Below are 21,928 nucleotides of genomic sequence, written 5' to 3'. Positions count from 1 at the left end.
GATATTACCACTGCCAAGCTGGAGCGGCTGTGCCTCGCACCAGGCAGGCACAGCAAAGACTCCGTCACTCATCTCCGTGCCCCAGAACTCAGGGATCTGCATCAGCAGAAAGCCAGGTGCATTTCATTGGCTCAAATTCTGACCAATTCCACATGCAAATAATGTGGCCTCCAAGGTCAGGTTCCCCACAGCAGAGAAAAAGAAGGTGGAGGGACAAATGCTTTCTTTCGTCCGTTCATTTTTACTGAGCAAGTCTTTTTGCCGCGAGGTCACAAACTAGGCCTCGGTCCTTTGCGTCACAGGAACTTCTCCATTGCTGCTCTGTCGGCCAGAAGCAGATGTCTTGGAGCTCAATCATCCTTGCAGTTTCCTGCTCAAACGGTGCTCCTATTCCAGCCCCTTAGCAGACACAAACCCTATTGCTTCCAACCAAAAAAGCAGCTGCTTCGCAACAGAAGGAGTCCCAAAAAGGCCTTGATCCTCCTGGCTCCTTTGACGGCTGACCAGGACCATGGTCATGGAAGTCTCTCCTCCTAGGGTGGATGCCACTCTGGCTGCATGAACATTCATGAGCATTGAGCATCCAAAGTCATCTCCTGCACCACAATGTTAGAGGTGATGCTGAACAGCAGAAGATGGCTACCGATGGTCCTGTCTTCTGCTGTACTGGGCAGTTCCCAGGACTCACAATGAAGCGCAGGTGACACAAAGCACTCCAAGGTAGAGATGTTTTAGGTAACCGAAGACCAGCCCATTTAGGGCTTGAAGGCAACGACTATGCCTTAAAACATGAGGCAAGAACCAGCTCTGCATTCCTGTGGCCGCCTGCACTGGGCTACAACGCTGCAGAGGCGGATGCAATAAATCCCATTAAGCACAGGAAGGAAGCCAGTTAAAAAGATGATGGATGCCAGGAGGCTTGAGAGCAGCAGTCGTCTTCCCGAAGTAACAAGCACTGCGTTGACCTTCTCCCCCTCATCAAGGGTTCGGTAACTGCGTTTCATTCTGGTCATCCTTGCAAATCATTAGGTTTGCTGAAGAGCTAAAACGTCGAGGAACATCAGCACCTCCAGGAGCTCGACGCGGGCTTGGTGCAGCAGGAGGGTACAGCCAGCCTCTCGGATCCGCCTGACAAAGTCTTCGCAGCTTTCGTATTCACTGTAGAGCAGAAGGCAGTGCTGCCCTGCTGCCAGGGTGCGCCTCCCTGACAGGTCCTGTGGGTCACCAGCAGCATTGGAAGATGCTGCCGGGAGCAGCGTTTGGCCTCCTCCTGGTGCACGTGGGTCCCGGGCTGCTTCTGCGCTAGGTCCAGGGATGCTTTCAGGGTGAAGGAGTTTGGGTGCGCTGGATTGCTGCTGGAGTTGTCCAAAGAGGACAGATGGATGCCAATTCTGCTAACAGATTGCTCTAGAGACCTTACGTTTTTCATGTCAGAAATAATTTTTATTTCTTTTAAAACTAAATATAGTACCTACAGTGATTAAAAACCCACCCCAATCCTCCCACCCCCCCCAAACCCCCACCCATAGCAAAGATAATTGACTAATCCAGCCCTGTGAAACTTGACAATGAGACGTTTCAATGGAAGGGTAAATTTTTACATATGGTACATGATAGAAACAATATCAACCCTACAGTTCTAGAGGAATGAGCCAAGGAGAGTTATGGTGAAGAAAGTTGTACATCAGCCCTAATTCAGAGAGACATTTTGCAACGTCGGCCTTAAAACGCATAAGAATCCCATCTGAATCATAAGAACTACACACAGCCTTACAACAGGCTGCATTCTGCTGTATCTCCCCAAACTGGGGACTGTGAGCGCAAACTGTGAACTTAAAAACTGTATCTGAAAATCCCTAAACCTCCGTCTCTACCAGACAGGCCAATCAAGCTTTTAACACTAACGTGTGAGCACATTAATGTCCGTATATTCTTCAACTGACGTTTATCTGGCATGTTGGAAAGACTGGTATTTATCACTAAAACTATTTATACAAATGCATAAACATCAAGTGGATTTGAACAATACTATAGCGTCATGTCCTGTCAAAACCAGTCACCTCTTGAATTTACCTAACGGCTGCACCAAACGGCTTCTAAGCCACTCACAGGTAGACAATTGCATTCAGAATAACTGCACTAACAACGACATTCAAGATACAACGCTTTTCTTGGAGGTCAGGGCACAAACAAGAGGCACTATCTGCAGGGCAACGTAGTGTTTGTCCACTTCAGCTGGCCTCCGGCTCTCCCCCTTTGCCGTTTTTTGGTTCCCAACGGGTAACCCCTGACGGGAGGTCCGTTTGTTCTGTCATCCTGGCCGCTTTTCCTTTTGGTACGTTTTCTTCAGGGAGGTCATGCTTTCCCTTCATTTCCATTGGGTCATCTGTATCATCTACGGCAAGAAAGAAAGAAGAATTAAAGTTCGCAAGTCCTTCTCCGACCTCAGTGCGACAGCCCACAATGACAGTAGCAGGTGAAGTTACAGAGCATGCCAGAAAACGCGCCTATTTACAGGCAACAAGAACAACGCTGGGAGTAGGGGACTCCGGTTCTCGGATTTTGGCTTTCCGTATCTCCCAAGAGCAATCACAACATTCCCTCCCCTGTACCAAAGGGTTTGTGGAGGAACTCTCAGCATACATTGGTTGTATCTGGAAGGTACCAATGTGCGACCTCCTGGATGCATGAGGATGCACAGGATTGGGAACAATTAATTTCTTCTGATCAGAGCAATTCAGGCAGGAATACTTAAGGCTCCCCTCAGCTGCTGCATGTTGGATTTCTGTAATATATACGGAGGCTGCTACGGCGTACACTGTTAAATACAAAAGCGTCACTTCACTTTCCTTCCTGCAGAGGATCTCTGTGAGGCTACAAGTTCATCACAGGCCCTAGGATTTCAATTTTAAAAGCACAGGTGCTGTGTAATTGGAACATCTCTGTGACTGGAAAGACCTAATTAATTCAGGCTAGCCCAAAGGTTGAGTGTTCCGGCCTCACCTGATAACTACCGGTTTGTTATGTGTGTGCTTAACCTATTTAGAAAACAAGGTGAAAAGGTAAATTTCTGAGAGCAACTCAGCTTGCGAGGGCTTTTTCCTAATTAGGGGTCAGTGGGAATCTCAAATAATTCTTGCTACAGGGCAGGGTAGATCATGGTAAGAAGGACAAACAATGATGCTCTGGTTCACAAGAGGCATGGGCAGAGCTACAGAGATTTCTGCACCTTGGAGATACACCTCGCAAAGCTGGGGGCTGGGGCCTCTGTGCAGACGGACAGAAGGTAGAGAAGAAGGTCTGCCTTTGGGAAGGCATTCCTCCAGCAGGCACAAGCAAGCTCCCACCCTGCAAGAGCAGCCAGAAGGGAAGGGACGCTGCTCAACCTCTGGTTTCCCATTTTAACAGTAACTAGAAGGGCAGCACACGGTGTTGGGAACCAAGAGGAAAAGTGTCCTGGAAATCAACACAAAACCAGCCCCCAAAGCTGGAGAGCTGCCTGGCAGAAAAGGGCCTGGGGGTGCTGGTCAACAGCCGCTGAACACGAGCCAGCAGGGTGCCCAGGTGGCCAAGAGGGCCAGTGGCACCCTGGCCTGTGTCAGGAACGGTGTGGCCAGCAGGAGCAGGGCAGGGATGGTCCCCCTGCGCTGGGCACTGGTGAGGCCGCCCCTCGAATGCTGTGCTCAGCGCTGGGCCCCGCACCCCAAGGCGGCCATGGAGGGGCTGGAGCGTGGCCAGAGCAGGGCAGCGAGGCTGGGGCAGGGGCTGGAGCACAAGGCTGGGGAGGAGCGGCTGGGGGAGCTGGGGGGGCTCAGCCTGGAGAAGAGGAGGCTGAGGGGAGCCCTCATCGCTCTCTGCAACGGCCTGAAAGGAGGCTGGAGCCGGGGGGGTCGGTCTCTGCTCCCCAGGAACAAGCGATGGGACGAGAGGGAACGGCCTCAAGCTGCGCCAGGGCAGGGTTGGGTTGGGTATTAGGGAAAACTTCTTCCCCCAAAGGGCTGCCAGGCCCTGGCCCAGGCTGCCCAGGGCAGGGGCTGAGTCCCCATCCCTGGGGGGATTTAAAAGCCGGGTGGATGTGGTGCTTGGGGACATGGTTTAGTGGTGGCCTTGGCAGTGCTGGGTTATGGTTGGTCTCGATGATCTTAAGGGTCTTTTCCAACCTTAATGATTCTATGACAGCCTCTGAGCATCCCCACCTCTCACCTCTCGTGAGCTGGGCTGTTCTGTGCTGTTCCTCTCTGACCTGTTTCATCAGCTGCAGGTTGTGATCACTGGCTTCCTTGTGGTTCACCATCGGGAAGGGGTAATCTTGACCTGGTGCGACATGGAGACAGCAGCCTTTACAGAACTAATCAAGGACGTTTCACTGGATTTGCAGCAGGGCAAATGCTTGCAGCTTTTCTTAAAATAAATGGCATCTAAGATAGACCATGTGACCCACTCTTCAGAAGTGCCTGTTTCTCTCCGTCAAAGAGTAAGAGCTCCCATTTAGACGTAAGCTTATAAGAGACTTCAAAGATGCATTAGAGCAAGCGTAAAAGCACAAGATGTTCGGATACTATTTAAAGACAGCCAAGCATCTCAGATGGATAAATGCAAAGGCAACAACTTAGAGTGATCCAACAGTTTTAGGACACGAAGTTGAGGCAAGAATATGTACTCTGAAATTAGACTCCAGCAAAAAACTTTACAGGAGAATTGACAGAAGGAAGACTGCTGGATTAATCCATTTCCAGAAGATAAATGCAGGACTTGTTTTGGAAGTGTGACACTTCCTTCTCACGCATGCAATTATTTTGGACAGTTAGCAGGAGCAAAATCCTTAGCAAGGCATCTGAATGAATTACCTATGATACACCCCGCTTGCTTCTGCTCCTCTTCAGATGCTGTCCAGGGCTCGTAGATGTACTTGGAGGGAAAGTTCTTTAGTATAGGCAAGTATTTCCTACAAAACAGGAGAAATATGGGGTTTTATAATCCTGCAGACAAATACTCACATGTTTAAGAGAAGTGTAAACCAACCTATGCCATATTAATTCTTGGTGATCGCATTGATACTAAATCCATGGGGAAGTTCTGATTCATTTTGCACAAAAGAGCTGGTTTTGTGTTGTGAAACCCTCTGTAGGGTGATATCTTCCAATTAACTTTACAGCAAAGAATAAATGGGTTGATTTAAACATTACTTCAGTTTTTACTTGATCCGAAACATTTGGGTTTTTAACATTTTCACCGACATTTCGTCCTAAACCTTAATAAATTTCAAAACCAAACAAATTTTTAAAAAATCTAAAAAAATTCTTACAGAACAGAAAAGTGATTTTCTGCCCCACTCTGTCAGGTATGTCAGCATGGGCTTCCCCTTGACAAGACACAAAGCCAGAGAGGATGTGAGGAAGAGGAGATGTGAGGAAGATGAGTTGTTTGCTCACATCAACACAGCCTGCTCCTGTTGCAGCCAGCCGTAAAATCACCCACTGCTTATGAGAAAGCCCATCAGTACCTTATTGAGAGATACAGAAACTGAGAGTTCGAAGCAAAGAGGACTCACTCAGAGTGGGAAATAAAATTTAAGTGTCTGAAATGAATCAGGCCGCCTACAAAACCCAGAAACACGGCACAGACTGGAGCAGGGGGAGCTGTGGGAAGTTTTGCTCAAGTCCTTTAGAAAGAGGAGTCAGCCTGGTGATGAAACACGGCGCTGGAGCCAACGGGTGCTCACAAATCAATATAACGCCCTGCTCGGTCATCACCTGTGCAACCATGGGTACGTCTCTGCTTCTCCGTGCCTCAATTTCCTTGCATGTTAAATAAAATCATTGCTATGACCCCTGTTTCACAGGGGTACGTGTTTCAAACAAACTGAGTTCATCAGCTCCTGCTGTAAGAGGAGCCAGGGAAGCAGTAACGGAGCAGATGGTGCCATGCTGTGCATCGCCCTACCGAATGTACTGCCCCTCGGGGTCCGTGCGCTTCCCAAAGCGAACAGGGCAGAAGATCCGCGTGTACTGGTGGAAGAACGCGCTGGCCGACAGCCACATCCAGTTCCCTGCGTTGATGCTGTAGTCAGCATCTAAAAGCAGCTCTTCGAACACCTGCACTTCAGGGACAGGAAGAGAAAGAGAGAAACACCCTTGAGATGGCTGCCTTCGTGGCAAAAAAAAAAAAAAATGGGCTGGGAGATGGAGGGTGAAGCTTGGCACTGTGCTGGTCTGGGCAACCCTTCTCCCAGGGCACACAGGGAAGGCTCTCCAGCGAGACAGTTTGCCAGAAGGAAGCTGGACCCAGTGATAGAGCAACCCAAAGCCCAACGGCCTGGCTCTGAGGCCTGCTGCAGACTGAGCAGGTCTCCAATATCCTCATCATCCAAAATCATCAGGCCTTGGGGATGGGAACGACCTCTCGCCGCTGCACCCAGCACAGCAGGGCTCAGACTCGAGCGAGAGACCATGAGATTTCATAAACCACGAGATTTCTAGTGAGGGTCAGCGAGGAAGCACTGCTCTACAGTACCACCTCCCGCTGCCAGGCTCACGTTTTGCAGGGGTTTCTCAAGATCAGCCAGAACAGAGAAAACCAAAAACCAGAAGTGAACCTTCATGCCCTCTTCCCAGCTGATCCACAGGTCCCCCCGCGTCAGGAAGCAGGCGACAGCGTGCCGAGCAAGGTGATGGATCCAGCCTTCCTGGCGCAGCTGGGTCATAATCGCGTCGATCCACGGGAACCCCGTCTGCGCCTGCAGCAGAAAAGAAACATCAGCCCTCCTGCACGAAGCTTCATTACACTGCTGTCCTACACACTGCTGTAAGCCCCACCTCAAACAGCCAGCAGGGAACAAGCCCAGAGCAACAGAAAAACTCTAAACTGAAACGTAGCAGTTTTGTCGATGCCTCTTGTTACCGTTTTCCATTTGTGGAGCCTCTCTGCATCCTCATACCAACTGATCTGAAGGCAGATGGGGTTCCCAGCCATTTTGGTAAAGTTTGGTGTTGCTGATGCCACCGTATAGAAGAATTCCCTCCACAGAAGCTGCCCTTGGAGTGACACCGGGGGCAGAGAGTGATGCTTGGCCTGCAAAAGACACATGAGGTGAAAGCTTCAGTTCATATATACCATTGCAGTCTCACTCATTTTGTGACTGTCAGGCCCATAAAATAAAGATTAATCTAACTACGCTACTGGCTTCGTGGCACTTTACCATGAAAGCCAAAGAAATCAAAGACCTGAAGTGATGCTATATGCCCAAAAGCAAAGCTGAACCCTGTTAGACCTCAGTGTTACCTCAAACATTCTCCATCTACCTTCCAAAATGGTGTCACACTGGGATTTCTTAAACCAAACATGCATTTATTAACATATTAACTGCTCAGCTAGCTGAATTCCGGTGGCTCAGCCATTTCTCAAGAGATACGCTTCAGAAGGCGGTTCAGGGAGACGTTGGTTTTCTTGGGTTGGTTTCAACCACATTTTTCTTAAGAATCAAGCAAGATTTCAGAAGTTGGTTTTGGCTTATGCTATAGTTAAAACTTGTCTAAGATGAAAACAGACGCTTTCTAAAAACAAAACTGCTTGAACAGGCTAAACTGATCAAAAACTTCACTTAAACACCAGGCAGACACCTTGAACTCCTTGAATTTTAGGAAGGTTTTCCTGGGCTTCCCTGCTGCTTCCAGGTCTCATTTATCATATTTCTAAAACTTAATTGGGAAAAGCTGCATACATTCACAGAACATAGAAAGCCACTCCCAGATTTCATAGGATGCTGTGAGAAGATATTAGCAAAGCAGCATTTTTTGATGTATCGGGTCTCTACCAAGATGATCAGAGTGTTAAATCCTAGCCTAGATACATGAGAGCGCTGGACTCACTTAACTATGACCAATTATTTTCTTACCTGAGCATAAATGTTTGACAACCTGTAAAAAAAAGTGCGAACTGACAGACAGCCCATACTGAAATACGGGCTCAGGCCTGTGGTGCTTGGAAGCAGCGAATTTGGGATTGTTCTCGGTTTAGTAAAACTTGCCACCCAGCCCTGAAACGAAAACAGAAATCCAGGTTCAGGCAGTACAAGGTGACACATGTCCAGCTAATGAAACAGGGCAAAAACTCTTGGCGATTGGCTTCTGCATCACAGAGGCCTGCTCAATGTCATGCCTGGAAAATGCTCCCACCACCCATCCTCCCACAAATGCCACCGTCAAGGACAACAACATCCTGAGACCAGGCTGCCATCCTCCTCCAAGATCTCCAAACAGACAGAGCTCCTCCAAGCCCAACGTCAAGGCCACGTCTCACCCGTGGGTGCTGTGAAACTCCGCTCTCCCCAGAGAGCCGGGCGATTTTGTAACACGGGGAAGAGCTCTCTTGGTCCAACAGTACCGTGCTAAAGATCTTTTCCACTTTATGAAATTGGGAGAGGGTAAAGCATCTGCTTAAAGCAGCCAGCACCAAGGCAGGCTTGGCTGCCAAGAGCTGAGCCCCAGGGGGGGGAAACTCAGCTAGAGCTGGAACGGCTGAGCGGTTTCTTGAGGTCCAGACACAACCACACGTAAAAGGGGCAAGGTGGACCCTAACCTCAGCCCATCTAGAGCCACCACCATCACCCGTGTGAAATCAAGGCTGACCTGGTCAGTCAAGTGTTGCTCCAGGCGCTGTAGCCCTTCGGTCTCTCCTCCTCTCCAGGGGGAAATGCTCTCCAGGGGGATCTTCAAATCCACAGGGAGAGGCACCCTGTAACACTCCGCCAGGCCCGGGTCAGGGGGCCTACATCTCCTAATGAAAGAAAGGAGGAAGACCTCTGCCCATTGCACACACCACGATCTCCTCCGTCAGGGCACAGCCAGAGCACAGGGGAAGGAAAGCACAGCCAGAAACCCCAGGCTGCACTCTCCTTGGGGAAGAACGAGCTCGTCCTGCAATCGCTCCAGGTAATTCCAGCCTGAACTGGGGGAAGCGGAACGGAGTCACCAAATTACAGCGCTCGGAGCAGTCGGCTGCAGCCCCCGCAGCTCAGACACCTCCCCTCCAGCTTCCCCCAGCTGTCTCATCCATCCCTGCGAGGGAGCTAAGAGCCTCCTCCGACTCTAAACATCATTATGGGGCACCGGCGCTGCCTCCAAAGGCCGCTCCAGCTCCCGTGCCTCTGAGGAGAGGTCGCCCTGGGAGAGGTTTCCTAGGGACGGAGGCAGATCAGCTCCCTGGGCTGCCTCCCCAGCTGCTCCTTCCTCACCAAGGTGGGGCTCCCCAGGCCCACACCTCGGAGCGCTCCCCCCACATCTCTTCTGCAGCCTCAGCTGCCGAGGCTTCCCCAAGGCCTCTGCCCCCTGTGAGGCTGGAAGAGCATCGGGGTATGGGCTTTTTCCCTCTGTAAAACACAGAGGAGGAGGTTCGAGGAAGTGTCAGTGCTATGCAGACTTCTCAAAACCCATGAATGAACTCAGATATCAACACAGATCTCTCTACTTACCTGGAAGAAACTGAGCTCAGCTCTGTTGCAGACACCTACAGAAGAAGGGGCCAGTGCAGCTCTCAGAGCACTGACATAACACAGGCCTGCTGGGAAGCATGTGAACCACTTATCTCACATCATCATTAATTCAAAAAGTGCAAATAAACAAATTAGGGAAAAAAGGGGGGGGGGGGGGGGGGAACACAGTGCAAGAAAAAAATAGATGAACTGATATATATCCCAATACTTACATAGGTCTTATCATTGGACTGAGGACAACATTCAGGAATTAACAGGATTCCCCCAAGGTGGGAAGACCTAAGCCTAGCTTACCGACACAGAGCTGAGGTCACGCAGGAGGCGCCTGACACAAGTCCCAGGTATCTGCAGTCCCATCCCGTGGCCAGCTCTCTCCTACCCCAGTCTTGCCTCCCTTTGGATCACTGACCTCTCCTCATGCAGAGCTAAACATAAGACATCCTTGACCCTGAGCTTCTTCTCAAGTCCTGGGAGACATGAGCTCGGTCCCCCCTTCCCATACAACAGAGGGGAGGAGAGAAAGATTTAAAGCCAGAAGGGAAGAGTATGATTATTCCACCAAACTTCCTGCATAAAACAAACTACAGTGGTTCATCCGATTCCTGCCTTGAGTCTTGATTTGTGAGGAAGCTAGAGCATGCCTGTGGGAGATCGACCTGTAATTCTTTAGCCATTCCTGTGTTACACTTTTACATACCCTAAAAGTCTGTCTCAATGTGCCTCGCAAAAGCTTAAGTCTTTGGAGCGTGCGTCCTCTCATCTGCTCTCCCCTCCCAACAGCAGAATCGCATCCCCTGTACAATCGATAACCCTCCACGCATAGAAGCAACGCAACGTAACGTCTAAAACACCCCGTGGCCCTGGCTCTTCTTTTGGGCGGTGGAAAAGGACCTGCAATTTCCCGCTATCTAGGCGTTACTTACTGGAAGTCTTCAGCTGTAAGGTTTCGGACAGGCACCTCAGGGTCACCGAGCAGAGAGAGAATGTGAAGGAACCTCTTGTACGTTAATGGGGGAGTCCCACTGTTCAGGTCCAAAATCCTAAGTAAAACAAGATCACTTTTCACCATAATATAAACCAAGAAGGAAGCTGGAGCTGCCAGTGGATAGGAAGGTGACAGCACAGGCCGGAACAGCCCCAGTTCATGCAACTGAATGTGGAAATTGCAGATTTTACAAGTAAAACTTCCCTGGGTGAACATCCATCCATCCTGAGAGCAGTTTCTCAGGACTTGAGACAACAAACCTGCGACTGGGATGCCAGCCACAGCTTCGACTGGGCAGCTCTGAACAGCCAGACACAGCCAGGATGGCAGAGCGCGAGGTGCAGGACACCTCTGGGGCTGCCAGAGGCAGTCTGATCACGAAAAACAACCAGCTTCGGGGCAGTAAATAACTCTTCTATGTGAGCAAGTACCCGCAAAAACAGGCAGCTTGAATTCAAGACGGCAAGTCACATACATCCACCCATTTACATAAATGAGCGGCTTCCCAGAAGCGGAGTGTTAAGTCTGTTTTAGCTATTACCGATCACCTCCCTATTATTATTATTTTCAACACCTTCAGTCATTCAGCTCTGCTTGGATCCAAATGTATCCAGACATCAATGAAAGCTGATTAAAAATCTGACACAAACATTTTATATAAAAGTCCTATTAAATGTGTTAAAGAATTTCTTCTGCTCTGTTTAAGAGAGTAGCTAATGTAAGTTTTGACGTGAATTAAATGGCCGAAAGGGAAAAAAGTAACAAACTCTTCAGGCTCGAATCACAGCCCAACATCCTAACACTTGTGCAAAATCTCTTCTGTTAGGAGACCAACACACAAAAATTCTCCAGCAAACAGTGCCACATTCATCTCAGGTAGCCCAATTTTCTCAAAAGGTACACATTAGGACCCAGAAAGACCAAGATACTTGGCCTTTTCTCCCTGATGCTTGCTAAATCTAAAATAAACCTTCCTGGAGACACCTCACTGGTCTTTGGGGCAATCACGTACCGTTTGGTATCGTACAGACTGTGGCCCACCAGGGAAAGCACCTCAAACCCCAGCTCTTCTCCCAGACGTCGTATGTTGGCCTCCATTTCCTTGTAAAACGGTTCCATCTCCGCATCCAGAGTCACTTGCGTGATATTCCACTTCTGGATGTGATCTCTAAGAAGAGACTCGTACTCTCCTTGAATAACCAGCAAGCACGAGCCCAGCTGGCACAAGTTTTTCTGGAGATCCTCCAGGGACTGCAGCAGAAAATGCCACCGCAGGGCCCCTATGTGCATCACGGACGTCAGGAACTTTCTGTCCAAGATGTAGACGGGGTAGACAACCTCCGAGGACTCCAGCGCAGCCAGCAGCGTCGGGTTGTCATGAAGCCGAAGTCCCTTCCGGAAAAGATGAATGGTGCGATGCGGCATCCTGGCTGTTCTCCTCAGATCTGCTAGAAGAGGAAGGGAACCGTTGGCTTTGGGGATACACAACCCCTATTACAGAACAAGGTCAATTAACAACTAGAAACGGAGCTCCAAACAGCCCTCAGCTCTTTTTACTGCAAATCTCTTCTGCTTTTTGATAAGTTTTCATGAAAGACAAAAGCAGAAACAGGACCGAACCGCTCTCCTCAGTCTCCTCAGCCAGGTCCCGCCATTCGGCAGCTGTATCACCACCTTGCTCCACAGAGAACAGCTTCTTCCCCAAATGAGTCACTCAAATCCTTAAATTAAATCCCTAAATTAAATTACATCCCAATAGCGCTCACCAGAAGGAAGGAATCAAAACAGACACAGCTGCCAGAGCTCCATTTACTGCAAAAACATTTTATAACCCCACAGATGTGGCCATCAGCAAACCCTCCAGAAGTCAAGAGCGAGAAGATGATTCAGGGAGCTCTGCCTCCATTCATACGCAACGGGCCGCGGGGAGAACAGCTCTGCAGGAGCCCTCATCTCATCAGAGACCTGATACAACACTCACTCTGGCAGTGAAAAGCCTTTCTGGATTTCAGTAGGAGACATCTGAAAGACACAGCATGTTTCCTCACCAAGACTGTTCAGGCTTCAAGGTGAAACAAGGGAAAGCAAAGCACAGCCCAACCAACGCCGATACAAGAGCGTAATATCTCAATTCATCGGTTTGCCGTAGTTTTTATCCATCTTTCCTAGCCCCAGGAGACCTCACGGTGTCAGCGTCAGGAGAAGCCCTCCTCTCTCCGTAGCGGAGCCAGGTGGTGAGAACTGCACAAAACTACTCTTTTTCTAAACTGGGGCTGATGTAGGGATTAGCAGACCTTCATTCCCCTTTGAGCTGCTTCAGCTGCGTTTAGAGGACAGGCAGGAGGGCTGATCTTGGCTCTCAGTCTGGGCTAGCTCCGAGAAACTGCCCCACAACTGCTGGCTGCTCTGCTCACGGGGTGATGGACTCGGCAGCAAGGAGAAACGACGAGCCCAGCTGCCACCTTGTGTTCGTACCGAGCCCAGCGACGTCTCCCCACCTTGCTCTCTCCCACGTAGAAGGGGGAAACTCAACACCCACCTCCAAGGTGGGTCCACACCTGCTTCCGATGCAAGCGTTACCACCCAGAGAAGCATTAAGAGATTAGGGATTATCAAAGAACCAAACAATAATCTCTAATCCGGTTCAGCTCTTCCAGCCAAACTGCTCCACTCACACCCTCCCAAATGGGGTTGCAATAGGTGACTCGGCCCCTTGACCCCACTCAACCCACAATCAGTGGCTTTACCAGCCTCATAAAAGATTATCTGACTTGCCCTCTTCCCAAAAACACGCATCAGCATCACCGAAACAAACCCAGTTGTGCTCCCAGGCGGCGACACAGCCCATTGCAACCCCCCCAATAAGGGAACCCTGCAAACTTGCGGGCTCGCGAGCGCTGGGCAGCGCCGTGCACAGCGCAACACGGGGGTCTGGGCTTCGCGGGGTGCTCTGCCTTGCGCCCCAGCCCGGGCACCGCCCTGCCCGCACGTCCTGGCAGAACAGGAAAAACAAGGTGACTCTCCCGCTGCTCAGGGGAGCACCCAGCTGGCACTTTTGGGTATCAAACCGTGCAAAGGGTGCTAGAAGAGTCCCCGGCATCGCGTGGCAGGAGCACAGGACGAGCCTGCGCCAGCTGGCCTCCCCGAGGGGCTGCCCTGAGTCGGGGGCTCCACGGCCCCCCACAGCCTTTGGGGCCATCCCAAGCCCTGTGGCCCCATGCAGTCTGCAGGGGCCACCCCGAGTCCAGGGCCTTGCAGCCCCATAGAGGCCATAGGGTCACCCCAAGCCCAGTGCCCCTTGGCCCCATGCAGCCTAGAAAACTGCTCTGAGCCCAGGGCTATGCAGCCCCACAGAGCCTTTGGGGTCACGCTGAGCCCAGTGCCCCATACAGGCTATGGGGCAACACCAAACTTGGGGTCCCACACAGCCCATGGGGCCACCCAGCCCCACGGGGCCTCCTAGCCCCACACAGCCCACGGGGCCACCCCAAACCTGGGGCCACACAGCCCCACACAGCCCACGGGGCCTCCCCAAACCTGGGGCCTCCCAGCCCCACACAGCCCACGGGGCCACCCCAAACCTGGGGCCACCCAGCCCCACACAGCCCACGGGGCCACCCCAAACCTGGGGCCACCCAGCCCCACACAGCCCATGGGACGACCCCGAGGCCAGGGTGTCCCAGGGGGCCCGTGGGGAGAGGGGCCACACCAGGGTAGGGACTGGGAGGGACTGGGCACAGGGCAGGGGGACACCAGGCCAGGGCTAGAAGGGGCCTGGGTGGGCTGCGGGGCCGGGGTTAGGAGCAGCTCTGGGGATCCCAAGCGCAGGGGACTGGGGGAATCAGAGCTGGCGGGGAGCAGGGGTGCCAGGAAAGGGGGCTGGGGCACGCTGGGGAGGGGGCGAGCCCGGAGCCGAAGGGGTGTCAGGGCCGGGTGGGGAGCTGGGACCCACTGCTGGGTGGTAAGGAATGGGGGAGATCGCTGGCGCGGGCCTGGCAGCGCTACGGGTGGTGTCAGAAAGGAGGTGGTGGCTCAGCACCGAGGGACTGCACCCTCGGACACTCCTGCAGCTCAGCACCGAGGGACTGCACCCTCGGACACTCCTGCCCTGCCCGGAGGAAGGGGAAGATCCTCTGGGGTGGTGGGGGGAAGGCAGAGCAGGCGCTGTCGACTTCGTGATAGGATTTATCCACTTTGTGTTAGGATTTATCCACCCTTCTAACTCTCCATGAACTGGTGACTCGAGGCCGTTCGCCCAGCAAGGCCGGGCAGGCTCCCTGCCACGTCTGGATTAAGTCCGTTCATCGAAAATCAGCCAGCACAGGCAGAAAATATACCTCGCACCTGATGCATCCCCGCGCTTTGGGAGAGGTACACCACGACAGAGAGCAGGGAAAACCCCAAACCTTACCTCAAGAGTCACCTGGCTGACGCTCCGGGGCCTTTACAACATGTCGCCCCAAAGAAAGGATGCCACACAACCGCTGCTGACGGCTCTCCCGCTGATAAACATTTCTCTCTGCAGGCAGGGATCTGCTGGAGGGATGCAGCGGTCGTCAGAGCGTCACCATCCGGATCCAGCCGTGCTGCCCATGGTCCTACAAGCATTAAGGAATTAAGTTACCCAGGCTTAAACACTCCTAAATACCATAAATACGTGCATCGAGCCGGATTCTGCGTCAAAGACTGAGCGACTCGAGGCTTTGGTGTAATTCCTGAGAGAGGAGGAGGATCGCAGCCGGCTCACCGCCCTCAGTCCGGCGGAGCAAGATGGGGCACGTACGGACTGAGGCCCACGAGCTAGGAAGAAAAACTTTTTAACAGTTTAATTTCCTCTGCGGGCACTCTCGATTGTCCGGTTAAGTCAAACCACAGACGTTCTCCTTGGCTGTAAGCCCGTCCGCTTAGAAGCGATAGTAATGCAATTATAAAGCTTTAAATACGTGTGTCAGCCAGCTGGAAAAGCAGCCTCGCGGCCGCCCTCGGAAACCGCAGTTTGGGCTTTTGAAGTGGAATAATTGTCACAGCTAAGGTGTTTAACGGTATTCTGATTTGCCAGGCTTGAGAACAATTCCTTAACTGGGATTTAAGAAGAATCCCATTTTTTTGCATTGATTCGGTTCCATAATCCCAGTCTCCACACCGAGCCAGACCTGAGGCTGGTGTCAATCCAACACCTCTGTGTTATTTCGCTCGTTGTAACAGCTCAGGCGATGAGAAACGAAGTGCTACGTGTAGCGCTTGATACGAGAAAACGGCACTTTAAGTGGCAGCAGAAGAGCCCCCAGCCCCCCCCCCGTGCAGGGGCTTGGCCGGCTCTGCCCCCCCGCGCCCCGGGACCCCTGCCCGTGTCGGGGGGCCGGGCCGGGCCTCAGACGGGCGGGGAAGGGACGAGGACGGAGGCGGAGGCGGCGGCCCCTGCGCCCACCCCGGCCCGGCCCCACGCCTCCGCCGCGGCTCCCAGCGCCCACGGTCCGCGTTTACCTCCTTCCCCGCGGGCTCAGCGCCCGGTTGCTCCCGGAACTCCGCGGGGGCGGCCCGGCCTCTCGCCCCGCCGTGCCCAGTTACACAACGCCGGCCGGAGGAGGAGGAGCCAGGCCGGGCCGGGCCGCCACGGTTATGCAAGGGCCACTCGGCGGGGGGGAGGGTCCTGCCCGCTGCCCACGGAGGTTTAACGCGGTTTGGGGCCGCTGGGGCGGGGCCGGCGGACGGGGACGTCCCGGGGCGGCCTCGGGCCCCCCCCGCCCCAGGCCCCGCTCCCTCACCGCGCCCGCGGCTCGCCCCTCACTGCGTGGGCCACGCCCACACAGCGGGGTTTTATTGGGTGGGCGGGGCTTCTCTTCCCGCCTGCGGGGCTCCTCCAATAGCAGCGCCCCTCCGCTTCGAATTCGAACAGCCGCCGCCGAGTGGGCGGGGCTGGGCGGTACCCAATCAGCCCCGAGGCGTCCCCTCTGGTTGCTAAGCGACGGAGGAAGTCCCGCCCCCTTCGCTGCCGCCTCACGCTGCGGGCGAGTGAGCGGGAGCCTTAAACCGGGGGCGCGGTTGCTCCGGAGGGGGTAATTAGTCCCAGGAGGGGTAATTAGGCTGGGGGGGTAATTAGTCCCAGGAGGGGTAATTAGGCTCGGGGGGGGGGGGTAATTAGGCCGAGGGGGGAGGCTGCTTCTGGTGAGATTCTGTGAGGCTGGGGGGCTCTGGGGGGGGTTAGGCCATGGGAGGCCATTGCTGACCTGGGGCGGGGGGCAGCTAGGCCGGGGCAGGTCGTAAGGCTGGGGGGGACAGTGCTTGTCCGTGTGAGGGGATAAATTAGGCTGAGGGGTCCTGTCTGGGGTGGGGGGTGAAGCTGCTCCTCCGTGGGAGCTGTCAGGCTGGGGGGTGCCTGAGGAGGGGTTAGGTAGTTCGGGGGGGGGTAGGCCTTGGGGGCAGCTTCTGGTCCGTGTGCTGTTATTTGTGCCCAGGGGGAGGAAGGTAAGGCCTCGGGGGGGGGGGGGGGGGGGGGTCGTTAAGGCAGGGAGGGCTTCCCCCTCCTTAGGGGTGAGTGGGTAGGTCTGGGGTGGCTATGTGAGCCCCCCGGCCCCCCCTCAGGGCAGGCGGGGGTGTCCCTGTCCGTGCGGGTGGAAGGGTCATCCCAGGGCAGGTGTTACCGTCCCCTTAGGGCTGTGGAGCCCAGTCACGGACTGGGAGGGTTTATTAGGCTCAGCTGGGGACTGAGGAGTGGGGCTGATTATAAAGGGTGGGGATTTGGTTCTTCTCCTCTAGGTGGGTGCAAGAGCAGCTCCAGGAGCAGGCTCCTGAGACTCTGGCTGTCCCATCAGGATAACAACTTGAAACCCAGGTTAATTCTCTTTAGACAAAAAAAGTCTAATATTGAGTGCTATTTTTAAAAAGTTGATTTTGCTAGCAATAAAACCTAGTCTCTTGGAGTTTCAGCAGAATGCAGAGAGCATCGCGGCTGAAGAGGGAGCTCTCCCTCTTGGCCACAGAGCCGCCTCCAGGCATCACCTGCTGGCAGAACGAAAACCAGCTCGATGAGCTACGAGCCCGTACGTACTTCTCTAGTGTAACTCTTCTATAAGGGACGCGGGAGAGTTCGCTGCTAGGTCTGGGTTCGCTGGGTGGCCTGTGCTTGATAGGCTGCGTGGAATTGAGGAAAACGCTTGGGGAGGTTTTTTTGTTTTCCTTTAATTGTAGTTTGACCTATGGCTCGGCCGGTCTCCCTACGGTTTTGATTGCCGTGGGGTGGAACTCATCTCAGATAAGATGACTTTTTTTTTTTTATTCCTCTTTTTATTTTTATTGTTAGAGTTCTGTAACTGCGGGAGGTATGTGGAGGCTGTTGGACAAATTCAAGTGATTTCGAATGTAATGCTTATGCTTTAATCTTGCTTTTAAAGAAATTTTGGGAGGTGCAGACACACCATATGAGAAAGGAATATTCAACCTGGAAATAGTTGTTCCTGAAAGGTAAGTGGGCAACAACATCTCGTTAAGTAGCTGGTGTAGTGCTTCCTTCCCATACAAGTTAACTGGTGTGAGAGGTTTGCTGTAAGTGCCACCATTTTGCTCTTTCCTTTAGCCTCCCAACAAAGAACGTGGTTGATTAGGTGAGGCCCTTCGTTTATGGAATGTAATTATTATTTCCATTGCCTGCTACACTTATTTCACATTGGGCATCCTAAGATGTGCGATTAACAACCTGAAAGCGTTATGACAAGATCTCTACCTTATCGTATTGTCTTAAAGCTTTCTGGAGAGGAGCTCTTTCATGATTAGAAAGTCGCCTATCACGCTTGCTTCTTTGTGGAAAGCCAGCCCGGCAAGTGCTGGCCAGACACAGCCGAAAGCATCAAAGGCAGAGCTCTGCCTCCCTCAAAAGTTTGTGGGGAAGGATGGCAACGTGTAAAGGGCTGGGAGAAGGAAATAACGGCGTTGCTTGGGTAACTTTTTTGTTTCGTAACGCTTATCCCTTAAAGGTACCCGTTTGAGCCCCCAAAGATTCGCTTCCTGACCCCTATCTATCACCCTAACATCGACTCTGCTGGAAGGATTTGTCTGGATGTTCTTAAATTACCACCGAAGGTAAGGCAGCGCTGCGTGGGCACGGGTAAGCGAGCCCGAAGGGGATAATGAACTCCTTATCTTTTTCTTGTAAAAGCCTTATTGAATGTCTGTTTGCTACTGACTTATTTACACAGGAGCACGGGAGTAAAGTTTTTGAGCGGCGTCTCCTTTGTTTAGAGACTAGAACGTCACCTTCTTTGTTCCATATAAGTTTCCAAGGTTTTAAGGATTGGAGTCAGAAGGAATTGGGTGGCCCTGCGAAAATGGGCTGCCCAGCAGAGCAGGATACGGCCTGTGGTTGTTGGTCAGGCTTCCTCGGAGAGGCCACAGCCGGCGTGGTGAGAGTGGATCTGGTGTTTTCCGTGGGGGTTTAAATGCCGTTAGTCCTGAGGCAGGTCGGGTTTAAATGCCGTTAGTCCTGAGGTTTCTCTCGGCAGCCTGTGAGCAGGTTTCTTTCTGCTTAACCGCTTCTCTCGCCCCGTTTCCCTGAAGGGTGCGTGGAGGCCTTCCCTGAACATCTCCACGCTGCTGACCTCCGTACAGCTGCTGATGGCGGAGCCCAACCCTGACGACCCCCTCATGGCAGACATAGTACGTGAGCTCCTCTTCCTCTCGTGTGGCCGCGGGCGCAGGCTGGGACAGGAGGCTGTGTTAGATCTAGGCTGCGCTTCCACTTCGCTCGGTCCAGCTTAACGCGCTAGCTCGTTACGCAGCGGCGTACCTTGATCTGGAGCAGGGCTGGGGGCAGGGCTGCGCTTCCCTGAAGCGGCGGGGCCGTGCGGGGCAGGGCTTGTGCCAGCAGTGGAAAAGAGCCGGTAAAGGTCTGGTCTTCCAGCCCGCCAGTGCAAAGGGCAGCGTGCGTTCTTCAAGCAAATAAAAGCAAACAAAATGAATCTTATGCTTCGTGCTGCCTGTTTGTAGTGGATTTGGCCTGCTTCTAGGAGTCCTAAAGCCAGACCTTAGTCCCGGCTTCTCGGTGTGATGTCTGTATGAAATCAAATCTCTGTCTTTTGTCTTGCTCGTTACGTTTAGTCCTCGGAGTACAAGTACAACAGGCAACTGTTCTTGCTAAATGCCAGAGAGTGGACGGAGAAATACGCCAGCCAGCAGAAGAGGGTAAGAAACGCTCTGCTTTCTCAGCCGGGCGTCGCTCCGTCTTTCCAAGCCGTCTGTCTTGTCTCAGTTTGCCTTTCCCAATCACTTTGTGCGGCGTTATCTTTGGCAGTGCTCTTTCTTTCCTCCCCTTCTGTGTTTTGGATGGGTACTTAATTTCATCATGCTTTTAAGATCGTTAGATTCACTCTTTCCAAATCGATGTGTTCGTGCACAAATAACTGCAGTGCTTCTCAAGCAGGATGAAGGACTGATGCCTGATAAAACCCCTCCCCGGGATCCCGCAGCCCCGTTTCTTTCTCCGCTCTGTTCCTGCCGGGCTCTGCTGCGGCTGTGCCGTGCGCTCAGCCGCTCCCGTTCTCCGCCCGCTCATCCCTTCGCTCCCTGATCCCAGGCGAGCGCCGCCTTCCTGCCCTCACCCTTCCCCTTTCCCTGCCTCCGTTCTGACTGATCTCACAGAGGAGTCGCGTAAAAATAAATTGCACTGAAGCAGATCAAACCCTGTTCCCAAAAATCAGGGATGTTTGGGCCTTCTCCCTTACCGGGGAGCTTTCCCTCCCCGCCCCTGATGTGGACAACGTGTTTTCCGAGAGAGAGGGGAATATTTTCTACCGGGAAGCCCCGTGGGCGGCGCTCACCTCTCCAGCTCTGAAAACATTTGCGAATTAATTGTGTGGGTTGTTAAAAGGGCTGGGGGTGAGGAGGTCTTTGCAGCGAGAGGCTTAGCCCCAGGGAAGCCTGGCTCGTGCGCGGCATTTCTAGGCTCAACCATTATCCCGCTTTCCCGTCATTCCCCCTTCCTAAAATTTCCCGCGGTGGGAGCAGGATGTTTAAGGGGCGCTGCGTAAAAGCTGGAAGCACGGAGCTCTGATCCGCAGGGCGCGCGCAGAGCTGGGAACGCGCAGCGGTGCCGAGGCCTGGAAAATGAAATTATTTACCGCTGTTACTTCTATTTCTTGTGTCATCACAGGCTTCCAAGCCTTTGGAAGAGAAAATAAACCAAAGCGAAACACGGACCACCGATGAATCCACCGCGCAGAAGAGAAAAGGGAGTAACGTCGGCACGAAGGAGAAGAAATCTCGCCTGGGTTCCTAAGTGGTTTTTGTTCTTGTGGCTGACGCCTTTGCTTTCGCTGTCCTTTTCCTGCAGGTACCCCTAAATATTGTAACGTGTGTAGCTGTAGCGGGCTTTGGTTTTCTGTTTCCTAGGGTTTGGTTTTCTTGTGAAAAGTTCCATTATATAAATTAAATATAAAGCTTTAATTTATATATATTTTTCTGGTTTGGTGTGTGGAGTTTTTGGAATATCCCAAAGGAAAATGGGACGTACCGGTTCAGCTTCCCATCTCCAGCTTTCTCCCAGAGAAACGGGCACAGCACCAAGCGTTGGTTTCTATGTCGCTGCCCCTGCCTGGGACCGCGCTGAGAGCGGGCGCTGAGCAACGCACGCGTGAGGACGAGTTTGCGGAAATCCTTCGCCAGCGAAGGCTTCGTTTTCCTGGTACCGCCCGGGCTGCCGCAGGGTGAGTCGGTCCTTAAAACTTAAGGCTCCGAAGAGTTGAAACTCCCGCTCTCCAGAGCAGCCTGTCCGATTCCGGTTGCACCGTGAACAATTTAACGTGAGCCGAGCTGTGGCTTGACCCCGTTGTGTCTCCGGAGGCGGCCAGGGAAAAGCACCGGCCCAGGGGGGTGGAGGGAAGCCCGGAGGAGGGGTTGTGGGGGTGCGCGGGGGCAGGACTCCCCCGCACCAGAGCTCTTTGATTTTGCGAAGACGCGTGGCCGATCGCAGGGGGAGCAGGTTTGACGCTCAGCCTCCCGCTCTGCGTGGTTGCCCACGAGGAATTTAACCCGTGTCCTGCCCCCGCTCCAAGACGAGCGAGCCCGGCCCGTCCTTGCGTGCCTGCCGGAGCGGAGACGGGACTCGGGAGGTAATGAGAGCGCTGAACCGCAGAGCTGTGCTCTGATACGCGAGGAAACGGAGCGTCCTTGCCTGCTGCTGTTTCATGGAGTCGTTTGGGTTGGAAAAGACCCTTAAGATCATCCAGTCCAACCATAACCCAGCACCGCCAAGGCCACCACTAACCCATGTCCCCAAGCACCACATCTCCCCGGCTGTTAAATCCCCCCAGGGACGGGGACTCAGCCCCTGCCCTGGGCAGCCTGGGCCAGGGCCTGGCAGCCCTTTGGGGGAAGAAGTTTTTCCCAATACCCAACCCAACCCTGCCCTGGCGCAGCTTGAGGCCGTTCCCTCTCGTCCCAGCGCTTGTTCCTGGGGAGCAGAG

The 21,928-nt window shown here is 53.1% G+C and overlaps 2 protein-coding genes across 4 annotated transcripts; one reads left to right on the top strand and one right to left on the bottom strand.

The window, feature by feature from the left end:
• Positions 1-1,563: 1,563 nt before the first annotated feature.
• LOC309598990 (cryptochrome-1-like) lies at positions 1,564-16,204 on the bottom strand. 3 transcript variants are annotated; one of them, XM_082330038.1, is made up of 13 exons: positions 15,960-16,204; positions 14,887-15,073; positions 12,242-12,497; positions 11,488-11,920; positions 10,414-10,530; positions 8,628-8,775; positions 7,895-8,035; positions 6,901-7,071; positions 6,596-6,736; positions 5,944-6,095; positions 4,848-4,945; positions 4,204-4,314; positions 1,564-2,395 (listed from the first exon to the last, which is right to left on the bottom strand). In XM_082330038.1, exons 4-13 carry the CDS (start codon positions 11,898-11,900, stop codon positions 2,232-2,234), a joined length of 1,656 nt encoding a protein of 551 aa, XP_082186164.1. In that variant the 5' UTR covers positions 11,901-11,920; positions 12,242-12,497; positions 14,887-15,073; positions 15,960-16,204; the 3' UTR covers positions 1,564-2,231. The 3 variants fall into 3 exon arrangements, with proteins under 3 accessions (XP_082186164.1, XP_082186162.1, XP_082186163.1); XM_082330036.1 differs by lacking the exon at positions 12,242-12,497 and having other exon boundaries at positions 11,488-11,923; XM_082330037.1 differs by lacking the exon at positions 12,242-12,497.
• A 1,202-nt stretch (positions 16,205-17,406) lies between these two features.
• Positions 17,407-20,742, top strand: UBE2T (ubiquitin conjugating enzyme E2 T; the record flags this gene model as incomplete). The annotated part of the gene is made up of 6 exons (XM_082329993.1): positions 17,407-17,515; positions 17,867-17,936; positions 18,446-18,551; positions 19,026-19,124; positions 19,566-19,649; positions 20,617-20,742. 6 exons carry the CDS (start codon positions 17,407-17,409, stop codon positions 20,740-20,742), a joined length of 594 nt encoding a protein of 197 aa, XP_082186119.1.
• Between the last annotated feature and the right edge of the window lie 1,186 nt (positions 20,743-21,928).

This window comes from Platalea leucorodia, assembly GCF_965183815.1.
Source record: "Platalea leucorodia genome assembly, chromosome: 19".
In the NCBI taxonomy this organism is placed as follows: domain Eukaryota; kingdom Metazoa; phylum Chordata; class Aves; order Pelecaniformes; family Threskiornithidae; genus Platalea; species Platalea leucorodia.
The sequence above is the reverse complement of the archived record's forward strand: the minus strand, read 5'-3'. Positions and strand labels throughout refer to the sequence as shown.